At 42.6% G+C, this 20072-nt stretch overlaps 1 protein-coding gene across 3 annotated transcripts in view; it reads left to right on the top strand.

The window, feature by feature from the left end:
- The window catches only part of slc15a4 (solute carrier family 15 member 4), a 20381-nt gene extending 309 nt beyond the window's left edge, over positions 1–20072 (top strand). The window contains exons 2-9 of one of the 3 annotated variants that reach the window (XM_040194922.2): positions 164–808; positions 2079–2371; positions 3105–3246; positions 3423–3503; positions 5233–5413; positions 8494–8652; positions 11799–11957; positions 18564–20072. In XM_040194922.2, coding sequence (XP_040050856.1) covers positions 164–808; positions 2079–2371; positions 3105–3246; positions 3423–3503; positions 5233–5413; positions 8494–8652; positions 11799–11957; positions 18564–18715 — 1812 coding nt within the window. In that variant the 3' untranslated portion in view covers positions 18716–20072. Of the gene's footprint in view, positions 1–162; positions 809–2078; positions 2372–3104; positions 3247–3422; positions 3504–5232; positions 5414–8493; positions 8653–11798; positions 11958–18563 lie in introns of those variants that run through there. The other 2 variants (XM_040194923.2, XM_078086898.1) reach the window with 2 other exon arrangements.

The raw sequence follows: 20072 nt of genomic DNA, 5'->3' as shown, positions 1-20072 counted from the left end.
ACGTCTCATGTCGCTAAAGCTAGCTTACTTCAAGTTTGTACTTAGTACACATATTATAATTTAAAAGTTAAGTTAGGAAAGGTAAAGCTAACGTAACCGTCTTCTCTATGTTGCCCTCCATGACAACGTTTAACCAGCATCCTCTGTACTTTTTTCTTGACAGGTTTTTAACCTTTTTTTATTTTTCAAACATTGTCAAGAAGATCCCAAACCTTCACAAAGTGGTTCGAGAATGGCCAACAACAGGGATGAAAACGAGAGCACCCCTCTATTGGACTCTGGGAACAGTAGACCTTCACCACCCTCGGTTTTCCAGGGAAGAAGACTGGCTTGTGCCGCCGTCCTGCTGGCTGAATCATTGGAGAGGATCGCATTCTACGGCATCACATCAAACCTGGTCCTTTTCCTCAATGGCAGTCCCTTCTATTGGGAGGGCACTCAGGCGAGCCAGGCGCCGCTGATGTTCATGGGAGTCACCTACCTGATCTCACCTTTTGGAGGCTGGTTGGCGGATGCATACTTGGGCAAATTCTGGACAATCGCTTCAAGTTTGATCCTATACTTTCTCGGCATGCTGTTTTTCCCTTTTATTGCCAACGAAGACACCAGGATACAGCTGTGTGGAGAGGAGATGGCGTTTCCCGTTCAGCCTGCCGAGTGTCTGAGCACAAACAGTACCCCTCCAAGAAATGTAACCTGCCCCATTCGCTCAGCATATTGTGGCCCAGCCATCTACGGTGGACTGGTTTTAATCGCATTGGGCGTGGGCACTGTAAAGTCCAACATCACTCCCTTTGGGGCAGATCAGGTAGAGTATAAAATATGTTCATCTCAGTGCTCAAAGTCTGTTGTAAATAAGGAATGCTGGGCGAGCGGACACGGCAATGCGTTTTCTGACAGGCCTGCATATGCGATGGGGTATGCAGTGTGACATCGTGGAGTTCAGACATGTCATGTGATGGATTTGTTTTTGCATCATGACCGGTCACTTAGACCTGCATGGTTTTCATCACCATGGCCACTTATAAGTGTTTCCATTATAAAGCTGACAGAAAACCAATCCCAAAGTTATCAATGACATCAGGACGAAAACACTTTAAAACAAAACCTTTGGCGTTGATAAGTAGGAAAACACAGAATTTTTTTTGGTGATGAAACAATGTCAGCCCCTCTTGAAATGATAAAGTTCATCAATGGGGTCATTGTTTTTCAAAATAATCCAACCATGAGAGGGTAAAACCTTTCAAAGGGGACTAGCGGGGCAAATATGATTAGTTCTCGAGCCCACTGCAAATTACAAGATTTTCACGAGTCTGTGAAGGCTCCTTTTGATCGTGTTCAAAAAGACACAATACACAACATCAAGCAAAAGCCATACGTTACAGGGAGACGCAAGAGAAAGACATGGCGTGGAATTAAATCAGGATACCGGAGGCAAAATTCGTTATGGCCATTGTCTGCCTTTCCTGTCGTTTCATGAGCCACAGCGAACGTATTGTAGCCTATGGACATATCGATGTTCTGATCATATTGTGTATTTGATGGAGGGTCACCACTGAAACAGGACAGTAAATTAGATTTTGTATTGTCCTGAAATGAAAATAAGCGCGGCGTAACACAACCACTTACACTAATTGATCTTGTGTCAAAACTAAATACAGGAGCCAAACGATGGGACTGCTCTGTTTATGCATTATTTCAGAATGTATTATACGAGGAAAACATATCGGTGGTCAGTTTGTGCATGAGGATTCTTTGCTTAACTGGCACTACAGAACTGCTTAGTTCACTTTGCGCTTTTTTTAGCGATTGCAACTGCCGTTTAAACGCACAAGATTTGGTCCTCCTGGTGAAGTTAATTTTCTAATTTGACTTTAGAGACTTGCATATCAAAGCGCTGATGAATACGCTTTTTTTTATTGCTGACCAATTCTGATAGTTGGCAATCAAACCTGAACGATGCACAACTCGAGCAATGTTAGGAGTTCAACAATTTCCCCACAAATTAAATTAAGTTCTCCCCCTGTGTGCTTGGCCAACATACAAAGTCATGCTCTGTTGTATGCTGTGTCTCCTAGGTCAAAGACAGAGGACCAGAGGCCACGCGCAGATTCTTCAACTGGTTCTACTGGTGCATCAATTTAGGAGCCATCATGTCTCTGGGAGGTGTGGCCTACATACAGCAGAACTTCAACTTTGAGCTGGGCTACATCATTCCCACCGTGTGCCTCGGGATCTCCTTCCTGGTCTTTCTCCTGGGCCGTACGGTCTTCATCACCAAGCCTGCTGACGGCAGCGCCTTCACAGATATGGCCAAGATCCTGACCTTCGCCTGCTGTTCGAAGAAACCAAAGGAGCCTAACCTGCTCCGGTAAGAGCGGCGCGTCCCCTCTATGTGTCAATCACTTTTACAGCATTCGATGTAGGGATGGGAAAGCGATGAAATCATACTAATATTCTGTCTGGCAGTAAAAAGGGGTGAAGTCCTTCCCTCAATGACAAACAGCATGCTCACACTAACTGAGGTGTAGCAAAGCATTCATCAATCTCAATGGGAAGGCTCCTCCCAACAGTGTAGCAAGTGTCTTTGTTCATGGCAAAGTTAAGTGGGCTGGTGACTACGCAGGAATATCATAGCTAGGTATTGTTGCTATGCCGTTAGATTAAAGCCTGCTTTGATCCCCCCACCCTCCCCGCCCCCCCTGTATACGTCTTTTGTTTCTACTGGTCTGGGCATTCATCTTCATTCCCTGTGGTGAGGAGTTTTTCTGAAGAGCTGATACTTGACTTTGAACCACAGTAGCTCATTTGGTTAAAAAAGAAAACTTGAACATTTTAAGTTGGCTGATCCCGCAGCCTTTCAAGAATTCCGTAATAAGACATTTTCTCCAGAGATGTGGATTATAGGCTTTAGAGTGCAGTTTTTTTTTCCTATCTAGAATCGCTGTACGGGTAAGATCTTCCCCAAGAAAAGAAAAGCTGATTAAGTCTTGCACTTGAATTATCGTAGTGTATTCTCTGTGTATTTTTAATTTTGTATTATAAATTCCTCTCGTTTTCAAATAGTATTTCAAAAGGTATTTTTTCTCTTTTATTTCTTTAAGCAACAAACCGACCCTGCTGGACAGTGCCAAAGTCACCTATGGAGGAAAATATCCAGAAGAGAAAGTAGAGGAAGTGAAATCTGTAGTGAAAATTCTCCCAGTTTTCTTCGCCCTTATCCCATACTGGACCGTGTACTTCCAGGTAATCCACTTTAAATTGAATCCAATATAAGCTTCCTGGATGCAGCTATGCACAAAGCAATGATTTAACACAATGGAAGATTGTTTTCCATTTCAATATATTGGAGACACCCTGGTGGTCCATGAAGTGGAGAATTACCACCTGCTGAGACTCTAATCTCCTTTTTGTTTTTGCAGATGCAGACAACATACGTCCTGCAGAGCCTCCACCTGAGGATCCCCGATAGCGCCTCAAACATCTCTGCTGACTCCCACCAGGTAACCTAAAGTGGTGTAACCTTGGTCCAGGTACCTTTTTTCCTTTTTAAGAAAAGTGGCTTCTGACATGTTAAGCAACTACGGTCTCATTCTAATCAAGTCAAACGAGCCAGTTTGGGTCTCCAGCCTGCCTCGTCATAAGTAGGTTTGAACTAGATTCTTCACTGACAATAGAGTCAGTAGGTCACCGATACGCAACCTGGCTTTGTCCGTCCTTCTCCTCCCTGATGAGTCGCCTCCAGCTGTTTCTTCTTGCGCTGCAGCTGTACGAGTGTCTCCCTCTGACAGATTGCATGTTATGTTCTGGAGCCCTTAGATGACTTAAGTCCCCCCCGGTTACTCCAGACGGCTCTTCTAAAATCTAAAAGTGACGAAATTGGAAAAGTGCCAGAATGTCTTGTATGTACAGTGCACCAGTTCTCCTTTTTGAGGAGGCGTGCTCCGGGGTGACGCTGAAGTGCACTGACTTCATTGAAATGTGAAGTGAAACCCTTTCATTTAAAATCCACCATTATCTAAAGTGCTGAATACATGGAAAATATATTCATCCATTTCGCGATACTATTCCCCGAGGCATTGAAACTGTTTGTTTAGTTCGCTCATATTCCCTCACGTTTATCTGTGTTTAAGAACTCATAAGAACTATGTTGCCGTTTTACTTATACTATTTATCTAAAATAAAAAAATAAAAAACGGATCCTTTTCTGCTGCTGGCCTCAACACTTCTCAACATCAAAAGGGAAGTGAGATTAGATGCGTCCGTGATGTGCTCCCCCCCCCTCCCCACACCTGACACATTTCTACATTTAGGAATCTGAACAAATGCTATATTTTCAAGGAGAGTCCCAACAAGTAATATTAACTGCGAGGCAGGAGTGAATGGGTTGTAATTGTTTATAATTAAACAAGATCCTCAGATTACATAATGTGGCCATTTTAAATTTTATATTTTATATATAATCTCGCTCTAGAGAGAGCAAGATATATTGTGTAAGTACAGTACAAATACGTGTAATCCATTGTTGGAAGTAGAGCCCTCACTGCTGGGCCACCTTTGCCATTCCTGGCACACTTTATTTGTTTAAGAAAGGATCCCCCGAAGCACTTTTTGATCATTTTGAATATGGTAATGCACAAACAAAGGAGGAAAACACTCTCCAAGGAGCTGCATTACGGATTGCTAGGGGTTATTTAAAGAAATGTAAATTCAATTTGAGAACAAATGATACTATCAGATGTGTTAAACCACATCAAGACACATCAGGAGCTCAGATGGTCCTTGGAATTTGAATTGCAAAAAAACATCTCTAGCAGTTTGCAGTCTTTCATTGCTCACTCAGTGGGATATTGCCTCAACTTGTGGATCATTTGTATGCTTACAATGGATTCTTTTCTCCGATTGATATGTCATCCTGTCTGTTTGCGATTTATAGTGCTACGTTTGTGCTGAAATCTTATTTTGAGTTCAGTCTTGCACACTTTGTCTAGTGTAGAAAAAGCATACATTAGAAACAGATAAATATCTTTCATTCCCTTGTGCTTAGTTTTGACCACCTGGGGGTGCCAAAGCAATGTCTAACCCCGTGTTCGCGCACACACAAGAGCACACTCATTTGCACACAAACACATGGTTAACTATGTTGGAACCCACTGACATTCTCTGTAGTCCTCATGCTCTGTTGCTCTTTGAACAGTTTTACTTCATCTCTCTCCCCTGCATCCCCCCCAGATGACGTTCCACTTCCCTGCGGCCTGGCTCACCATGTTTGACGCAGTGCTCATCCTTATGCTGATTCCTCTTAAGGACAAAGTGGTGGACCCCATCCTGAAACGCCGCGGCCTGCTGCCCTCTTCTTTGAAAAGGATCGCAGTGGGAATGTTCTTTGTGATGTGGTCGGCCGTGGCAGCGGGTGAGTGCAAAAGCAGAAATGTTGCTGCCACGCAGTCACAAACGGTGTCACATGAGTATACGAAAGAGCAAACACGGATGAAGCAATGAAAGTTGGCGCTTGCGGTAAATACCACACGCAATCGGGGCTTCCAAATCAACCAACAACGCGGCCTTAGTTTTCATTTTAATGCTATTTTTGTTGCTAAAAGAATATTGATCCTCACGCGTCTTTCAATCTGCTTGAAAAAGTTTGATTCACTGGTCAAAACACGCAAAATGGGAAAGACGCTCCCAGCGTTTTTCCCTCGCCATGCAGAGCACAAGGGGATCTGTGGCATCTTACTCTCTGGTCCTGAGTGACTGCACCCGGGTGCTTAGTCGTATTCACTTTTAGACAGTGGATTATTTTGGAAGTAAAGTCTTAGTCAGGCCTGTCAACGGCTGCTGCGCCATGGATGCATTCAGGCTCAAGTCTTTTGAGAGAAACGTGCCCGAGGGCAGGAAGAGAGGGAAGAAAGCAAATCAGTAACACTCCTGAGAATCAAAGCACATTATATTTCCACAATCACTGCCCTTTTTCTCTCGCACAGTACGGTGGCTTATACGATATTAACTCTTCTGCTATTTCTGACCTTTTTAGATATTGACTGGTGTGCTTCAATTGACTAATAACGCTGCACTGAAGCAGTTTTGACAATTGTTAGGGGGAAAATAAAATTGTATCTTGTTTATGCAATTTAAAAATAAATAATACATTGATAGCTACTCAGATTACATTATTTGCTTCATGCCGTTATTAATATATAACCCTTAAATCACCTATTAGACTGGGTAGCTCATTGTTTCAAATACAAATTTACCAAGTGCTTCTTTAGTCCAAATTGAAGGAACCTTGGATTTTGTTTTCTGCATTAGTGGCCTATGAGGGTACTTTACCACACTGGAGCTGCTAAAGGAGGTTATACTCACTGTGTGTGTCCTGTGTGTAGCACTTTAAATCCACATCTGCACAATAAAGATAGTAATGCTTGCTTTTTTATAGTCATCTAATGGCAGAATGCGCATAAGGTCACATAGTCAACAGATAAATAAAAAGTCACACATTATCTCGCTTTAAAGAAGCATTGTATTTTTCTATATACGATGGAAGCTAACCTTTTGAAAGCTTAAATCCGAGGTCGTCCGTTAGCCGCTTCAAGCCTGATTCAAGCATATTTGTAAAAGGGGAGAATGATCCATAGATGAAAGGGAAGAATAAACCTCTAAACGTCTGTGTGGTGTCTGCCTTTATTATTGAGGGTAAGAGAGAGAGGAAAAGGTGATGGACTAAACTCGTATTTCATATAAACATGGAGAAGAAGAAATGAGAAAGTTTGTTGGGAGAGTCTAAAGATGTTCTAGCAAGTTATTAAAGCCTGACTTAGCCCATCAAAAACAACCTTTTCAATCAAAGGGTTGTGAACCAACTCTAATGTGTTTACCTTCCGGTTTGAAGTTATTTTTTCTTTTCAGGGGACATGAGCACTCCGGGAAGGAAAGGTGCTCCAACATGTACATTTTCTGATGTTCACATGCTATTTAGGCATCTGCTTTTTCCATTTCGATTCGTGAAAGAAAGTGAAGTGAAATTCAGGCTTATTGAATTTGTGAATATGGCGGACAGCTATTTTGAGTCCTTGTAGTGGAGAGAAAGGGTTTATGATGCTGCAGTCGTCTGCCCATTGGTCACAGATCTGTACAGTAGGTGAATGCACAACTAGTAGGCAACACAGTATCGCAGTAAACAGTATTAATTCCATTGTGTCTGCATCTTATTCATAACAGTTATTCATCCAAGAATAATTCCCTGGGCCTTTTATTCCTTGCATTGGCTCCACATTAATTCAGTTGACACACACTGACTCCTGAGAGCTTCCTTGCACTGTGATTACATGTTAAACTGCATTTCTTTCTCAGCGTCCACAGCTTATCTGCATCTGTCCACTGGCTTTTGTGCTTAGAGACTGAGGGATGGAACTCTGTGAATGACCGAGCGCTGTATCATTTGCCTGCAGAGTAGCCAGATCGCATCGTCAGCCTGGCGCTCTGTGCAGGGGTCGACGTCGGCCGCACGTCTGCTGTCAAAAGTTGGAATCCATTTCATCATCGTGTGCAAACAAATGCGCGGGAATTTGTCACGATAGCCTCAGCGTGGCGATATCTCGCCGGGTTTCATCTCGCTGACTGACAGCGGTGCACAAGGACAGCCGGACCTCCCAGGAGGCAAAAAGGCACAGCAGAAGACACGCTGTCAAGCCGACAGTGTGCTGTCTGTGATCCGCTTGTACAACAGTCCCAGATTTCTACCACAAAAAGCTGCACTGAAGAGATTTTCTTTTTTTAGCACGTTTTATCACTTTCTCTGAACTGTATATGTTAATCTGCTTTGGTTAATGGCTTTTAGGTGTCCAAAAGCGTCGCTATTTATTTATTTAATTGTGTTTTATAAGCGCTGGAGCAGTCGCCAGGGATCACACTGCGTTGTGTGATGTGTGATGTTCGGTATGGGGGGGGGGGGGTGTTCGTAGTGTGACTCTTGCTCCAGGCAGCCCAGTGGCCACACTCCCCGAGATGGACAGCTGGTATTATGGGATAGCCGGATTACAAGGCCGCAACTCCTCTCAAATACAGCATTAATGTAGTTGTGATAGCAGGCTGTCTCTGGGTGTTATCTGGGAATAGCCGCTGGTTACATGATAGTAGCTCTATCTAATAAAGCAGTGGTTGATGACAACTGCTTGGCTGTAATTATTGAACCGTCTGCACTGTTCCATTACTAACTGCCATAATATGGAAGCGTTTAGATCTTAATAAAGTGGTAGGACCGTCTCAACGCTGGTTAAATACTTAATGAACTGTCACTGAATCCTCAAACTCTGGTGGCGTTGAGGCTGTTTGTCGCATGAGATTCTTCAGCCTTAAGATTCACCCGTTGCCCTGTTTGCATTTAAGTTTCCGCTTCAGTAAGTAGGATGCAGAATTTCCCCATCTGGGCTTCATCCACATTCTGCCCCTCAGCTAACTGTGCTGATGTGCATTTCTTTGTGTCTTTCCCCTCAGGTATTTTGGAGACCAAGCGGCTGGAGATCGTCAAATCAAATGGTACCATTGACCAGGTGCTCGGCAACGTTATCTACCACGCGGCAGATTTACCCATATGGTGGCAAATTCCTCAGTACGTGCTCATAGGAATCAGCGAAATCTTTGCCAGCATTGCAGGTACGGTGGTTTTATGTCTCCTGTGTTTCATTCAGCACCTCCGTCAGGTAGACGGGATAATTCGCACTAATTCTATAAAACCAGTTCTCCAGGGATTGGCCTTTGTGTTTTGAGCTGGTAGGGAGCCGCTCTGAACGGACTGTGGGCTTAAAACCGTACGGCCCCATTTTTCTCAGCAGAATGCAACGATGGTGATGATGAATGTGTAAATTCTGCTTATTTCCAAACCTCCAGAAGATGAATGAAAGGACAGATTTGCACCGTACCTCGTATCCCCGAGGGCTATAGTGACAGTGACAACCCAATTAACATCATAACATAAACTTCTCCATGTTGAGGGTTGACACGGTGGAAATATATACCAACATTAGAAAATAGTAATCGTAATCTATGCACCTGGCCTTCCTCCCATACTAAATCACACTCAATGGAGATAATCTTGACAAATTGTACCGACATACACTGGACTGCAAGTTGGACCATTAATTATCCAATTAGCATGTGACCTCAGCTTCCACACTGCTCACAGAGACATATTACCCCGCGATTCATAGAATATGATAGTAGGTCTCCTGACGGTGTCGACCTCCACTTTAGAGACATTATATTTTTGCTTCTAATGAATTCAGGGCCAAAGTATGAAGACAATCTAATAAATCGGCCCAGCTCATTGATTTTAAAGGGCGTTAATAAATCTGCATGTTGACAAATATCTCACTGTGGAGCACCGACTAAGTTTGATTAATCTCTATTGGCGTATTAGTTTGGAAGCCAAAGTTCAGGCACAAAGCTTTGTGCTCGCCAAGATGCCCCATGGAATGAGTGCTACAACTCGGGTGACGAACTTGTAATAATCCTTATTCAATATATTGTGTCTTAATGCTGGTTTGAAATCATTTTGTGAGTAGTTTTAATCTTCTACCAACAGAAGAAAATACGAGGTTGTTTACATGACTCTTGAATATAGTTCCAGGTCTTTGGATTAAATGTTGTATTATGGCGGCTGCTTAGACGATTCATTCCTGTCAATATCATTCAAAGAAAAATCCCACAATCCTTCACTGGAAACGGGGCAGTGTTTGCATTCTCTGAAAAATAGATTTCCTGTTCTTTTCTGAGAAATGATTAAAAGGAAAGCATTGCATTAAAGCAGCTCACAAAACGTTGACAGTTGTTTGAACTGTCAGACTTTTTCTGGTTAATTTTAATGGGATCAGCTGAAAAATTGTCCTTTCTGGTAAACCCTGACTTAAACGTGAAATGCTATTTAATTTAAAGCCATAGAGAGTTAGGACAAATTGATGCAGTAGTACAATAACTTACAAAGTGGGACTGATTGACAAATGAAATAGCGACTGCCAAATCTGAGCCAAGAATGGAACACCAACAGTGTTCTTTTTTTATAAAGAGAGGGTAGTGCGGGTCTGTGAGAAACCAAAGATCTGCCTGGTATTGTATTTATCTATAGGTTTCTTCTTCCCTGCCTTTGTCTCTCCCTCTGCCATGATCGTGCCTCCAGGTCTCCGCTGTCTTGGTGGTTGAGATTTGTTAAGCCCCGGAGCCATGATTGAGTCATTCTCCTATTACTATGGGTCATACACTTGTGGGTTCTTCTATATAGCAATTGCTTTCTTTCTATATCAAGAGTGAAGATTGAACCATAAATATTGAAGACATGTTTTTGGTCATCACCGTGGATGGATTATCAAGCCGAACCAGCCAATGCGGACATACACATTCACTCCATGAGGCTTCTTTACCACACCAGGAATTTGCACTAAAGTATCACAGTGCCCATGAAAGTCAAATCCAGACCTAACAAAGCTATAGGGATCCTCAAAATAGACTTGCTCTCCTCTCTCCCTCCATACCATCCCTCGCGGCTTACCTAAAGGAAAATTCTCTGACAGAAGTGTGACATATATCTGGTTAAGAGCACTATTTCCCCTCGGTATTCTTCAGTGTGAATAAATCTGTTTGAAACCTCTGGTGCCGTCGAACATCCTTGCTGCAATCCCCAATCTTTAGGACATCTTGGTAATTCAGCGATTGTACACTTTGCTGCTGTCTGCTTTTTGTCTACAGCAACAAGAAAATGCAAAAACCTTAATTGTGTATTGCACTTATTAAAATGTTAAAGGCTAAAAGACATACAAAATCTCCCCACCAACGATGGCCTCAGGAGACAAGAATATTTATGCATTTTTAATTCCTTTATTTTTTCCTAAATACTTCTGCCCTTTGGCCGAGAAAGGTCACGCTCATTTAGATTGTTTTCTTGAATTTTTGTTGTCACAAACGGAGAAGAACTGGATTCCACATAACGTTTCGTATTGGCCGGTGCAAAGCTGCATCTACAATCCCGACCAACCTTTGCGGCCCCTTGTGATAAGTATGCCTATTGACCAATCGAAAGGTTAGCTTAGGACACAAACAAATGTATCACTGTGAACTTTTGCAAAGGTCATTTATGTTTTCGTTGGAGTAATAACAGTATGCCACGCTCTTATCTCCTTCTCTTTTTATTTTTTTAAGCGACTAGCGCAGGTAATCTGCACGTGTACCGCACGTCACATTCATGAGCAATGTCCCCCTCTAAGGAAGGCCTTAAAGGCAAATGTATTTAACTGCAGCTCCCTAATCTGTACTGACAGATGTAGCTATAGGCCCTCATTTGAAAAACCACATGTTTTGAAGTGCCATGAAATTATCAATGTCAGCTAGCAGGCAAACCGATCTCTAGGCAAAAACGACACACTTCTTTATTTCTCTTGCCCATCATGTCACATTAAATACTGAGTGATGTATTTTTCCAGGAAGAAAATATTATTTTTTGAGACCATTGACAACCCGAGTCGATACCAAACAATGGCACCACAAACCGGTGCCCCCATTAAAAATGAAATGCCAAGAAATCCTTTTACTCTCACATGGAATATACTAAGAGGAAAACAGTCTTCATATTAAAAACCCTTCATATTACATAGAAACGTGACGACAGATATTATATCTCGATACATAGTGCAACTTTGTTTTACGCCACTCTCGAAGACAAAGCGTAAGTTACTGGCTACATTACAGCATGTTGCCAGAGGACACGGCATATACGCTGTGTTCAACTCTTTTTACTCTCTTTTATTTTGCAGGTCTGGAGTTTGCATATTCTGCAGCCCCCAAGTCCATGCAGAGTGCCATCATGGGGCTCTTCTTCTTCTTCTCTGGGATTGGCTCCTTTGTGGGCTCCGGTTTGCTGGCTATTGTCTCCGTCAAGGAGATTGGCTGGATGTCATCCCACAGGGACTTTGGTAAGAGAATACAGTAGCTTTTTCACTTATTATACGTGGACGTACCATGGAAAGTTTCCGGAAACTTACCATAAACTTTCTGCCATGTGCAACCCTAGTCCTGATGTTGCACAGCAACAAGCAAATTACCTTATTGTTTGAACCTTCAGCTCTTTGACAGGCATGAAGACTCATGGGAAACATGACTTTACCTGGGATTACATTTAAAAAAATAAAAAAAAAGAAGCTCCTCTCTTCAAAATCTCTTCGAGGCGATTGATCTTCACTCAGAGTTTTCTTCGGGCCGCACATAATCCTCCTGAATGCAGCATTACAGTTGTCAAGCCTGCCGTTAGATGCTCGGTGCACGTGGAGTGCATTATTGACTTCGCACATCGAGTGTATGGACTGGTAATAGAATTGTTGGTATCGATTTCAGATTGCAGAGAGTTTCTTTTTTCTTCTCAGCGACGCACTGACCGCTTGTCGCATGTGCCACTCTGAAAATCTCCTTTTAAAGCTTTTAAATAAGATGCAGAGAGAGGAGGACGGCGCCCCGTACAGCCCTCTCCTTTTAAGGGCGCTTCCAATAATAAATGGACATGTCAGACTAACAACAAAGGGTTTTCGTAAATCTGTCTTGAGTGGTGGAATGAACAGCAGACGGATGGGCTCCCTGGCGAGAGGAGGCTCTCAACCCAGATGCACTTTTCTCTGAGCATGCGGTAAATAAGCCAACACTGTAAATTGTTTACCCACAAACGCCTAATAGCTCATTAATACAGTGTGCCGACAGGTAGGGGGGGCATTTCTGATGATGTTAGCACTGGAAGATGCTTGGCACGCTTCATAAATCCACCCTTTGCTCAGCCTCGCTGCACTCGAGGGGCAGTCAAAACTAGAGCCAGACTGCCTGTAAGACTTATTTTCATTTTCCAAAACAAGGCATTTAAAAAGGTGAGCCGCAGAAATGGAACAAAACATCCTCCTGGCCACTGATGAAAAAACACATTAAATACAGTCGGGATTCATGCGGTTTGTTTTCGTGGCTGTTTTTCACACTTTGTTGCATGTTAGCTTCTTCCACATCTCACAGCTCTCTGGGTGGAATGGATTCAACTCATTTCAATGGCCGCGGGCAGAAGAGTGTGCAGTAAACAGCCCTTTGGATGAGCCGTGCTAAGTTGTAGTGGACTGTACGGGCCTGAAGACAGATGAGCAACATTAATCACAGGCCGGGGGTCTGATTGCAGAGCCCCGGATAAGTAAAGCTGTCCCTGCAGCGCTGCATGGAGATGGCACTGCTAGGGTGGCATCCCGGAGGTGGTTTGCTCAACTCTCGGTTGTGCCGTTGCGCCTTCTCTGCCTGCTTCGCTCCAACTAATGTTAGTCTGCAACAGTCTAGTCTGACCTTTTTGGTACGGTTTCACCCGCTGTTCTGCAAACGGGAAAGAGTCTGAAACGCTCGATACACACATGTGCTTTTTTTATTTGTGAACAGGCTGGTTGCTTCAGTTTTCATGGTTTTTCAAAATGACTTCTTGTGACAATATAAATGGAGACATTAGTGATCCCAATAGGAAGATAATTTATCTATATATATATATAATACCCATTTATACATAAATTACTTTCTAATGTTTTTATGGACACAAAAAAGCTTTCATTATATAATGATCTAAACCTTTTGCTAATTTGATTTGTGGAAAATGCTGCAAACATCTTAAATAAAGGACCATGTGAAAGGAACGAACCGTTTCGGGAAAGTTTCAGAAGATCCAATTTCTCACACAACGAGCACTTTAATGCACGTAAATGCAGTTTGTATTCCACTCTCACAACATCCATGTTTTAAAAAGGATTATAAATCCTTTTAAAAGCATCTAAAATATTTGTGGATTCCTGTAACATTTTTCCAAATCAAGAAATATTTCTGTGTGAAATCAGAAATATTTTAGTAAATCTTATTTTTGTTTATATGTGGACTAATTTTTGAAAGATTGAAATATGTTTGTGGAGAGAACTATTTATATATACAAAATACATTTATAAATCATTTTGTGTGCATTATTTAATACTATGATGAGACACTGTAAAAGCAGGCAATTGATTTAAAGACATTTTGGGGATGTAAGACATTTAGCAGTGTTCTTGGTTAATCTTCAACTTACGGATACTACCCCTCGCACTAGAAATGCTTAGTGATTGGAGATTGGAATCAGTTTTAGCTGCTGCCCGAATCAGGCATTTAGATGTTGCACATGCAGCCGTTTTTTAATTGCTTCAGGTAGACATGCATGTATATTACGTCTTTGACAAACTCATGAAGCCATACCTCCAAAAGCGAATGACTTTCCCATCACACAGCACGTGTGAATGACCTCATGTGCGACTAAAATTTCAGCACAAAGCGTTGGGGGGAAAAAAAGACTTGTAGTATTTCAGCTACATCTGCTCCCCGACTTAAAACACCGAGAGCTCATGTGTTGAAATTATTGATCCTTCCAATCTGCCGGCACATCGTTCCCCCACTATGGTTCCATCTGGTTGAGTAGTCATCAGTCACACTGGTGTTTGGTCTTTTTGATGCATATAACAGCAGCTCTCCCTTTCCTGCACGGAGGCGTTTTAACCTCGTCGGGTCAATTAAATGTCCACCTCTACTTTCTTCACTAGCATTACCCTTCTCACAAGAGGAACTCTTTGTTCCCTGGAAATGTCTAGTACTGCGTTACATTTTTTTTAATCTAATGTAAAGTGTTTTTTTTGGTTTGTGGGCTCCTCTGGTCACATGACAGGAAAGCGCCTTTTTTTTCCTTTGACCCGTGTTCAAGGCGTTACTGATCTTCTATCAGATGTCTGGGACGTGTTCAGACACTCGGAGCAGGCTGACATTCGCACATCCTGCTCACGAAGTGTCGGATCACATTCAGGTAAATGTCAATGCTTCAATGGACGCCTTTAATGCCAGATCATGCAAATCTGACTAGAAGGTATTTTTTTTTAGTCCATGTCAGAGGCAACAAAAGGCAAATAGAAATAGCAAGCATCGATGTGCTCGATGTGAGGGAGGGGATCCATAGAAAATAACTATTGATAGCTGAAACAAATATTGATTGATTCCCTCCCTGATTTCATTACTGTGGATGGTACTGAATGCGTTAAAGCATTACTATGATGGGTCTGCCAGCCCGCGGTCTGGATCAATTGATCTATTTTCAAACGTCGAATTGATATTGACCCGTTTCATCTGGACTCACATGCTGGGCTGAAACCCACTCACAGGTAAATTGTCCCACAGGTTTACTCCTCTGGTGTTGGCTGGCTGAGCCTTTCTGCGTGTGCATCCAGTGTGATCACAGTATTGTTCTTCTCTATGTGGGAGCCATAATATATAACAAAATGTAATCCAGACCCCTTACCCGTATGAAACAGTCAACCGTTTTCCAAGCTGTTCCCCAAAAAATAGTTAAAATCTGTGTTTTTATGCCACTTATTTTGCATTCTTTGAGTCACAGTTAAGAGAGACGTTTGGAAATCAGGACCAAAAGGTGGAGATCCACTTTGCAGGAATAACAACATTCCCGGGGGGGGGGTCGAATATGTCGCTGTAAATACTGCAACCATTTGTCATACATTAAATATTCTGCTTTACATAAATAATGATCATATTTGAGTGAACACTCTGGATGTTCCCCCGACATAATTTGTATGCTACATCCCGGCCTTTTGTAAGCCACACCGCTCTTTTAATTAAGACGGCAGTGGGAGACTCCCGGTTGGTCTGTTAGGGGAAGTTATCGATTGAAAGTACAAGCTTCTTTGCTGCTAATGCACTTCTCGCCCCGCGCGCTCGCCTCTCGAACACCTTTCATCGCATGAATTATTCAAACACCTCCTCGGTTCCTTGGTCTTTTTTTTTTTTTTCACGATCTAAAATGATAATTTTGTACTAAACAAAGATGACAACAGAGTACGTTAGACCTGAGAAAGGGGTCAAAGTGTCGTGTTTTCCCGTCTGCCTCACAGCTTCAGCTCTCTGTTCCTACATCAAAGGGTCCAGGCTGCCGAATTGACGAAGACGTCCACGTTACTTTTATTCCCGCTCGATTTCTGATCATCCACAAGAGCACGCAGACGAGCGAGAGACCGGAAAGAGAATGATTAATACGCACGATACACTTGGTGGCATTACAGAGGGTGATCCGACTCTACTGATCACAAGTGATCATGCAAAGCGCCGGGAAAACGTGCTTCAAGTTCGTTAATCCTGCTCTCTGATCAGCAGCAGACGTCCCCGTAACTCGTGTGCGAGAACATGAAGGTTTTCCGTGTTGGCGATACTTTGTGAGACAGCTGCCTCCAAAGGCGGATGCTATACAGGAGGTTAGAATGTATTTTTGTAATCTGCTGGCTTGTTTTGATCACAGTGTAACAGGCTGGTTATTTATAATCCATATAATATGTTTTGACATATATCTGTGTGTTTACCGTCTCAAATCACAATGTTGTCCGATCTTTGAGTTGTACGCATTTACGTCTTACAACTTGAACCCTTTTGATATTATGTTTTCAATTCATTGTTCAGTTCTATGTTCAAATTCAGACCATTTGATTAATCTGCTAAAATTGTCTTATTCAGCGCCCGGTTGTCCCCCAGTGACTCATTTTGAAAAGCCTGTGAAAACACAGTAATACTATTGAATTATTTCCGTAAGAGTTTCCTGGAAAGAACTTTTAATCTGGCAAATAGTTTATAGCTAAAGGGCAAATAGACCCAATGTTCCATTAACTACAGTAGATCCAGTTATTTAAGGCTGATGAATTGCCACTTAAACCTAGAAAGTGTTTTAGTGTGAACACAACAATCAAGCATACAAAGCAATATTGTATATAGTGAATTAAAGGTTTAATAATGGATAAATAATAATTGATAACGCATTTAGGCTAAATACAGGCACATATATCTGGATTAAAAAGGAAATTCCTTCTGGAAACATTTATAAAACGTTACGTTGGACACAATGTAACTATACGATTGATTTGACGCAACCTTCTTAATGAATCATTCCTACCGCCGCCGTACTCATTTTGAGTTATTGTTGTTTTCTACCATATCAAATCTCCGACCGCACGCCCCTGACTTCTGGTCCCGCGCGTTGGCCTCGTGGCGCTCTGTGCCGCCCAGGCAGCAGCGGCACGATTTCCAGCGGCGGCGCCTCTGCGTTTGTGGAGCCATTGATGTCATGCTCCGCTGGGGCTGGAGCGGCTGTGTCGGAGCGATAAAGCCGGTGATGTGGCGGGCTCGGAGCGCATTCAGCGCTCGCCGCACCCTCTGATCTGTGTGGCTTCGCCGAGGCCTTTTGCCCTCAGCGCAAAAAAAACATGAGCCAAAACAGCAGGTGTGCTCGGAGACGCCCACGCAGTGCGTATCTTATATATGAAAAATCATCGCTTCTTCCCCTTTCGCTGGCTGTGTGTTCCGTGTGACGGCGCCACGCGGAGAAGCTGATGGGAAATGTTTGAGGAAGACAGCCGATTGCGCCGTGGAGTCCCATCTAGTCTATTTAAGCTCTAGGTACCTCTCTCCACTGCCAAAACTGGATGGAGCCCGTCGATACAAAAAGGCCCCTTCTTCAATGTGCTCTAGAGGTTTTGTTTAAGGCAAATGTCTCCTCGTCAAGAAAGGGTTGTGAACAGCCTCATCTGCCGCTAATACAAAGTCAATCTATCTGCCCGACATGGTCAAGAGGACAAAAACAGCTGCTCTACCAATCCAGTTGGCTCCATACTTGAACAGTGGAGACGTTTGTTATTGTTTTGCCCCGGCCAGGAGAAACCAGGATTTGTCTGGAGCTCTGTTGCTGGATGCGGACGACCACAGCAAACGTTAAGACCGTTGAAGTGTGGCAGCTCATGGTAGAAGTCTGTTGAAACTAACTGTACGCCCTTACTTTCATCATACCCACTCTGCTTTCAGCCCCCCCCCCCCCCCCTTTACAAGCAGAAGATCACAGTGCATGCGTCAGTTTTCTGTTTCTTTTTTTTTTTCTCCTTCCCTTTAATTGAATTCCTTTCCCACGAGGAAACAAAACCGTCCTCTTAATACGGATGAAAGTCTCCCCGGTTGGAATCACAGCTGTGAGCCTCCGTTGCTCTGTTATTTCTGACGCCCGTGTCCCACATCATCAACACCGCCGCTGAGCGGGGTCAACCGTCTCCACTTTTCAGAAGGTTCCGCTGTGGCGATGAGAAGTAACAAGCCCCGATGCCAAATCCCGACAGCGTCGCGTCTCGCTGCCACGCAGACTTCAAGTGAGCCTTTTGTGTTTCGCAAAAAAAAAAAAAAAAAACACAACAACCTGCCACACTTGAGAGCTCGTGGCCGTTTACCTTTGCCTTTGGTTTTCTTTTAACGCGTGGCAGTACTTTGCGATGAAAGGACCCTCCCGCTTGTCGCCCTCTGAATATGTCGCGACTGACTCTTTTGTTCTCCCAATTTCCCTATTTGTCATTTCGTCGCGCGGCTCGCTCGTTTTTTTAAAGCTTCATCCGGTTGCCAGTGTAGTTTTTTTTGAGACGTAACGCATCTCCTTCTAATAATGTCTGTGCGTTCTCTCCTTGCAGGCAACATCAATGACTGCTCTCTGCACTACTACTTCTTCCTGCTGGCGGGCATCCAGGGCGTCACCTTGCTCGTCTTCCTCATTATCTCGTTCAAGTACGACAAGCAGAGGGGCAGAGCGGGAAGCCAGAGGCAGAGACACGTCTCCTCTTGACCCGCTCACGTGTCCGTGTGCCATGCCGGCCTGTTTCAGTCGCATCGCTCGGTGCCAAATCGCCCTGTTGAAATAGGTACTTACAAATCAAAGCCCACACAAGTCTGCTTTATTTTAGTGGCTCTTGTTTTTGTGACGATAATGGTTCCATCACTGGATGCAGGCACAGAAAGTATAGATATGAACACAGGAGCCCTGTTTGAAATCAGTTCTAGCAGTTTGTTTACTCTTTTTGCCTTTTTTTGACCATTTGCACTTGACTTGAGGAGTGGTGCCATGAATATTCACGATCTCCAGATATTTTCTTATCATGAAGAATGCTCGGTTGTTTTTATAGTTTGGATTTATATTGTTTGTTCTCTAACAAAGTCTTATGTTTGGACTTTTGCTAACTATTTTACTGACCCTGGTGTAAAACATCTGTATTTAAATGATTTCTGGAAAATGTTGTGCATTAAATGTACATATTCAGCATTATTTTTTGATTACAATGACCTTTGTTGGACTTTTAGAGTGCTTTAAATACCTATGCGGTAACTTAGCTGTGATTGAATGTTGAAATGTGTTTTAACTGGAGTTAATATATTGTTGCAGAATTTGCTCGAAGTCCTTGCTTCTAATGACAGAATGGGGCTCTTGTTTGAGGAGATTCCAAAGAAAGTACTTTTCAAATATAATATCAAGAGAAAAAAGCTCCCACATTTGTTACCACTGCCTGCGATTACATACTGTAAATCCACATAAATCCATCCAATAAATCCGCTATAAATCCTCAAACAGACCCATACATGAATACTAATAACTCCTCATGGTAAAAATAGTCCAATCATTCTACAGAGCTTCACAGCAGTTTTTCTATTTCTGGTCAAGCTGTTAAACTACCTGACAAACAACTAATTATAAGTTTACAGGCAACCTCGATTCATAGTTATAATTCCATAATAAAATAAAGCATAACTTTCACAGTATTTCCTGCCAGGAACCGGTTAACATTGTTAACTTGGCTTTGCAGCTTTTTTAAGAAGCTTCCGTTTTGTTTTCCCTATTTGACGGTGATTCATCTGATTTGGTTTTGTAGTTCTAAGAAAAATGTGTTGCGTAGCTTGAATTCAGTAGCGTTCAAGGTATTTCATTTTATTAAGACAAGAAACTCTCAGGGCTCCAGGAAAAGAGTAACAGCACATGCATCCCAAGAAGCTATTTCTTGTATTTAATTGGTCGGTAAACTAGATTTTCTTGTGTTATTGCATTATACATACGAAAAATGTTTTACGTTTATTTTGGAATTGTATTCTTATTTCGTGATGCTTCAGATCTGGGATATTGTTTTTGCCATTATTAAAGTATATTACATAAA

Source organism: Gasterosteus aculeatus, chromosome 13, assembly GCF_964276395.1.
Source record: "Gasterosteus aculeatus chromosome 13, fGasAcu3.hap1.1, whole genome shotgun sequence".
Lineage (NCBI taxonomy): Eukaryota > Metazoa > Chordata > Actinopteri > Perciformes > Gasterosteidae > Gasterosteus > Gasterosteus aculeatus.
Note: the sequence above shows the minus strand (reverse complement) of the source record. Positions and strands in the feature narration are given on the sequence as shown.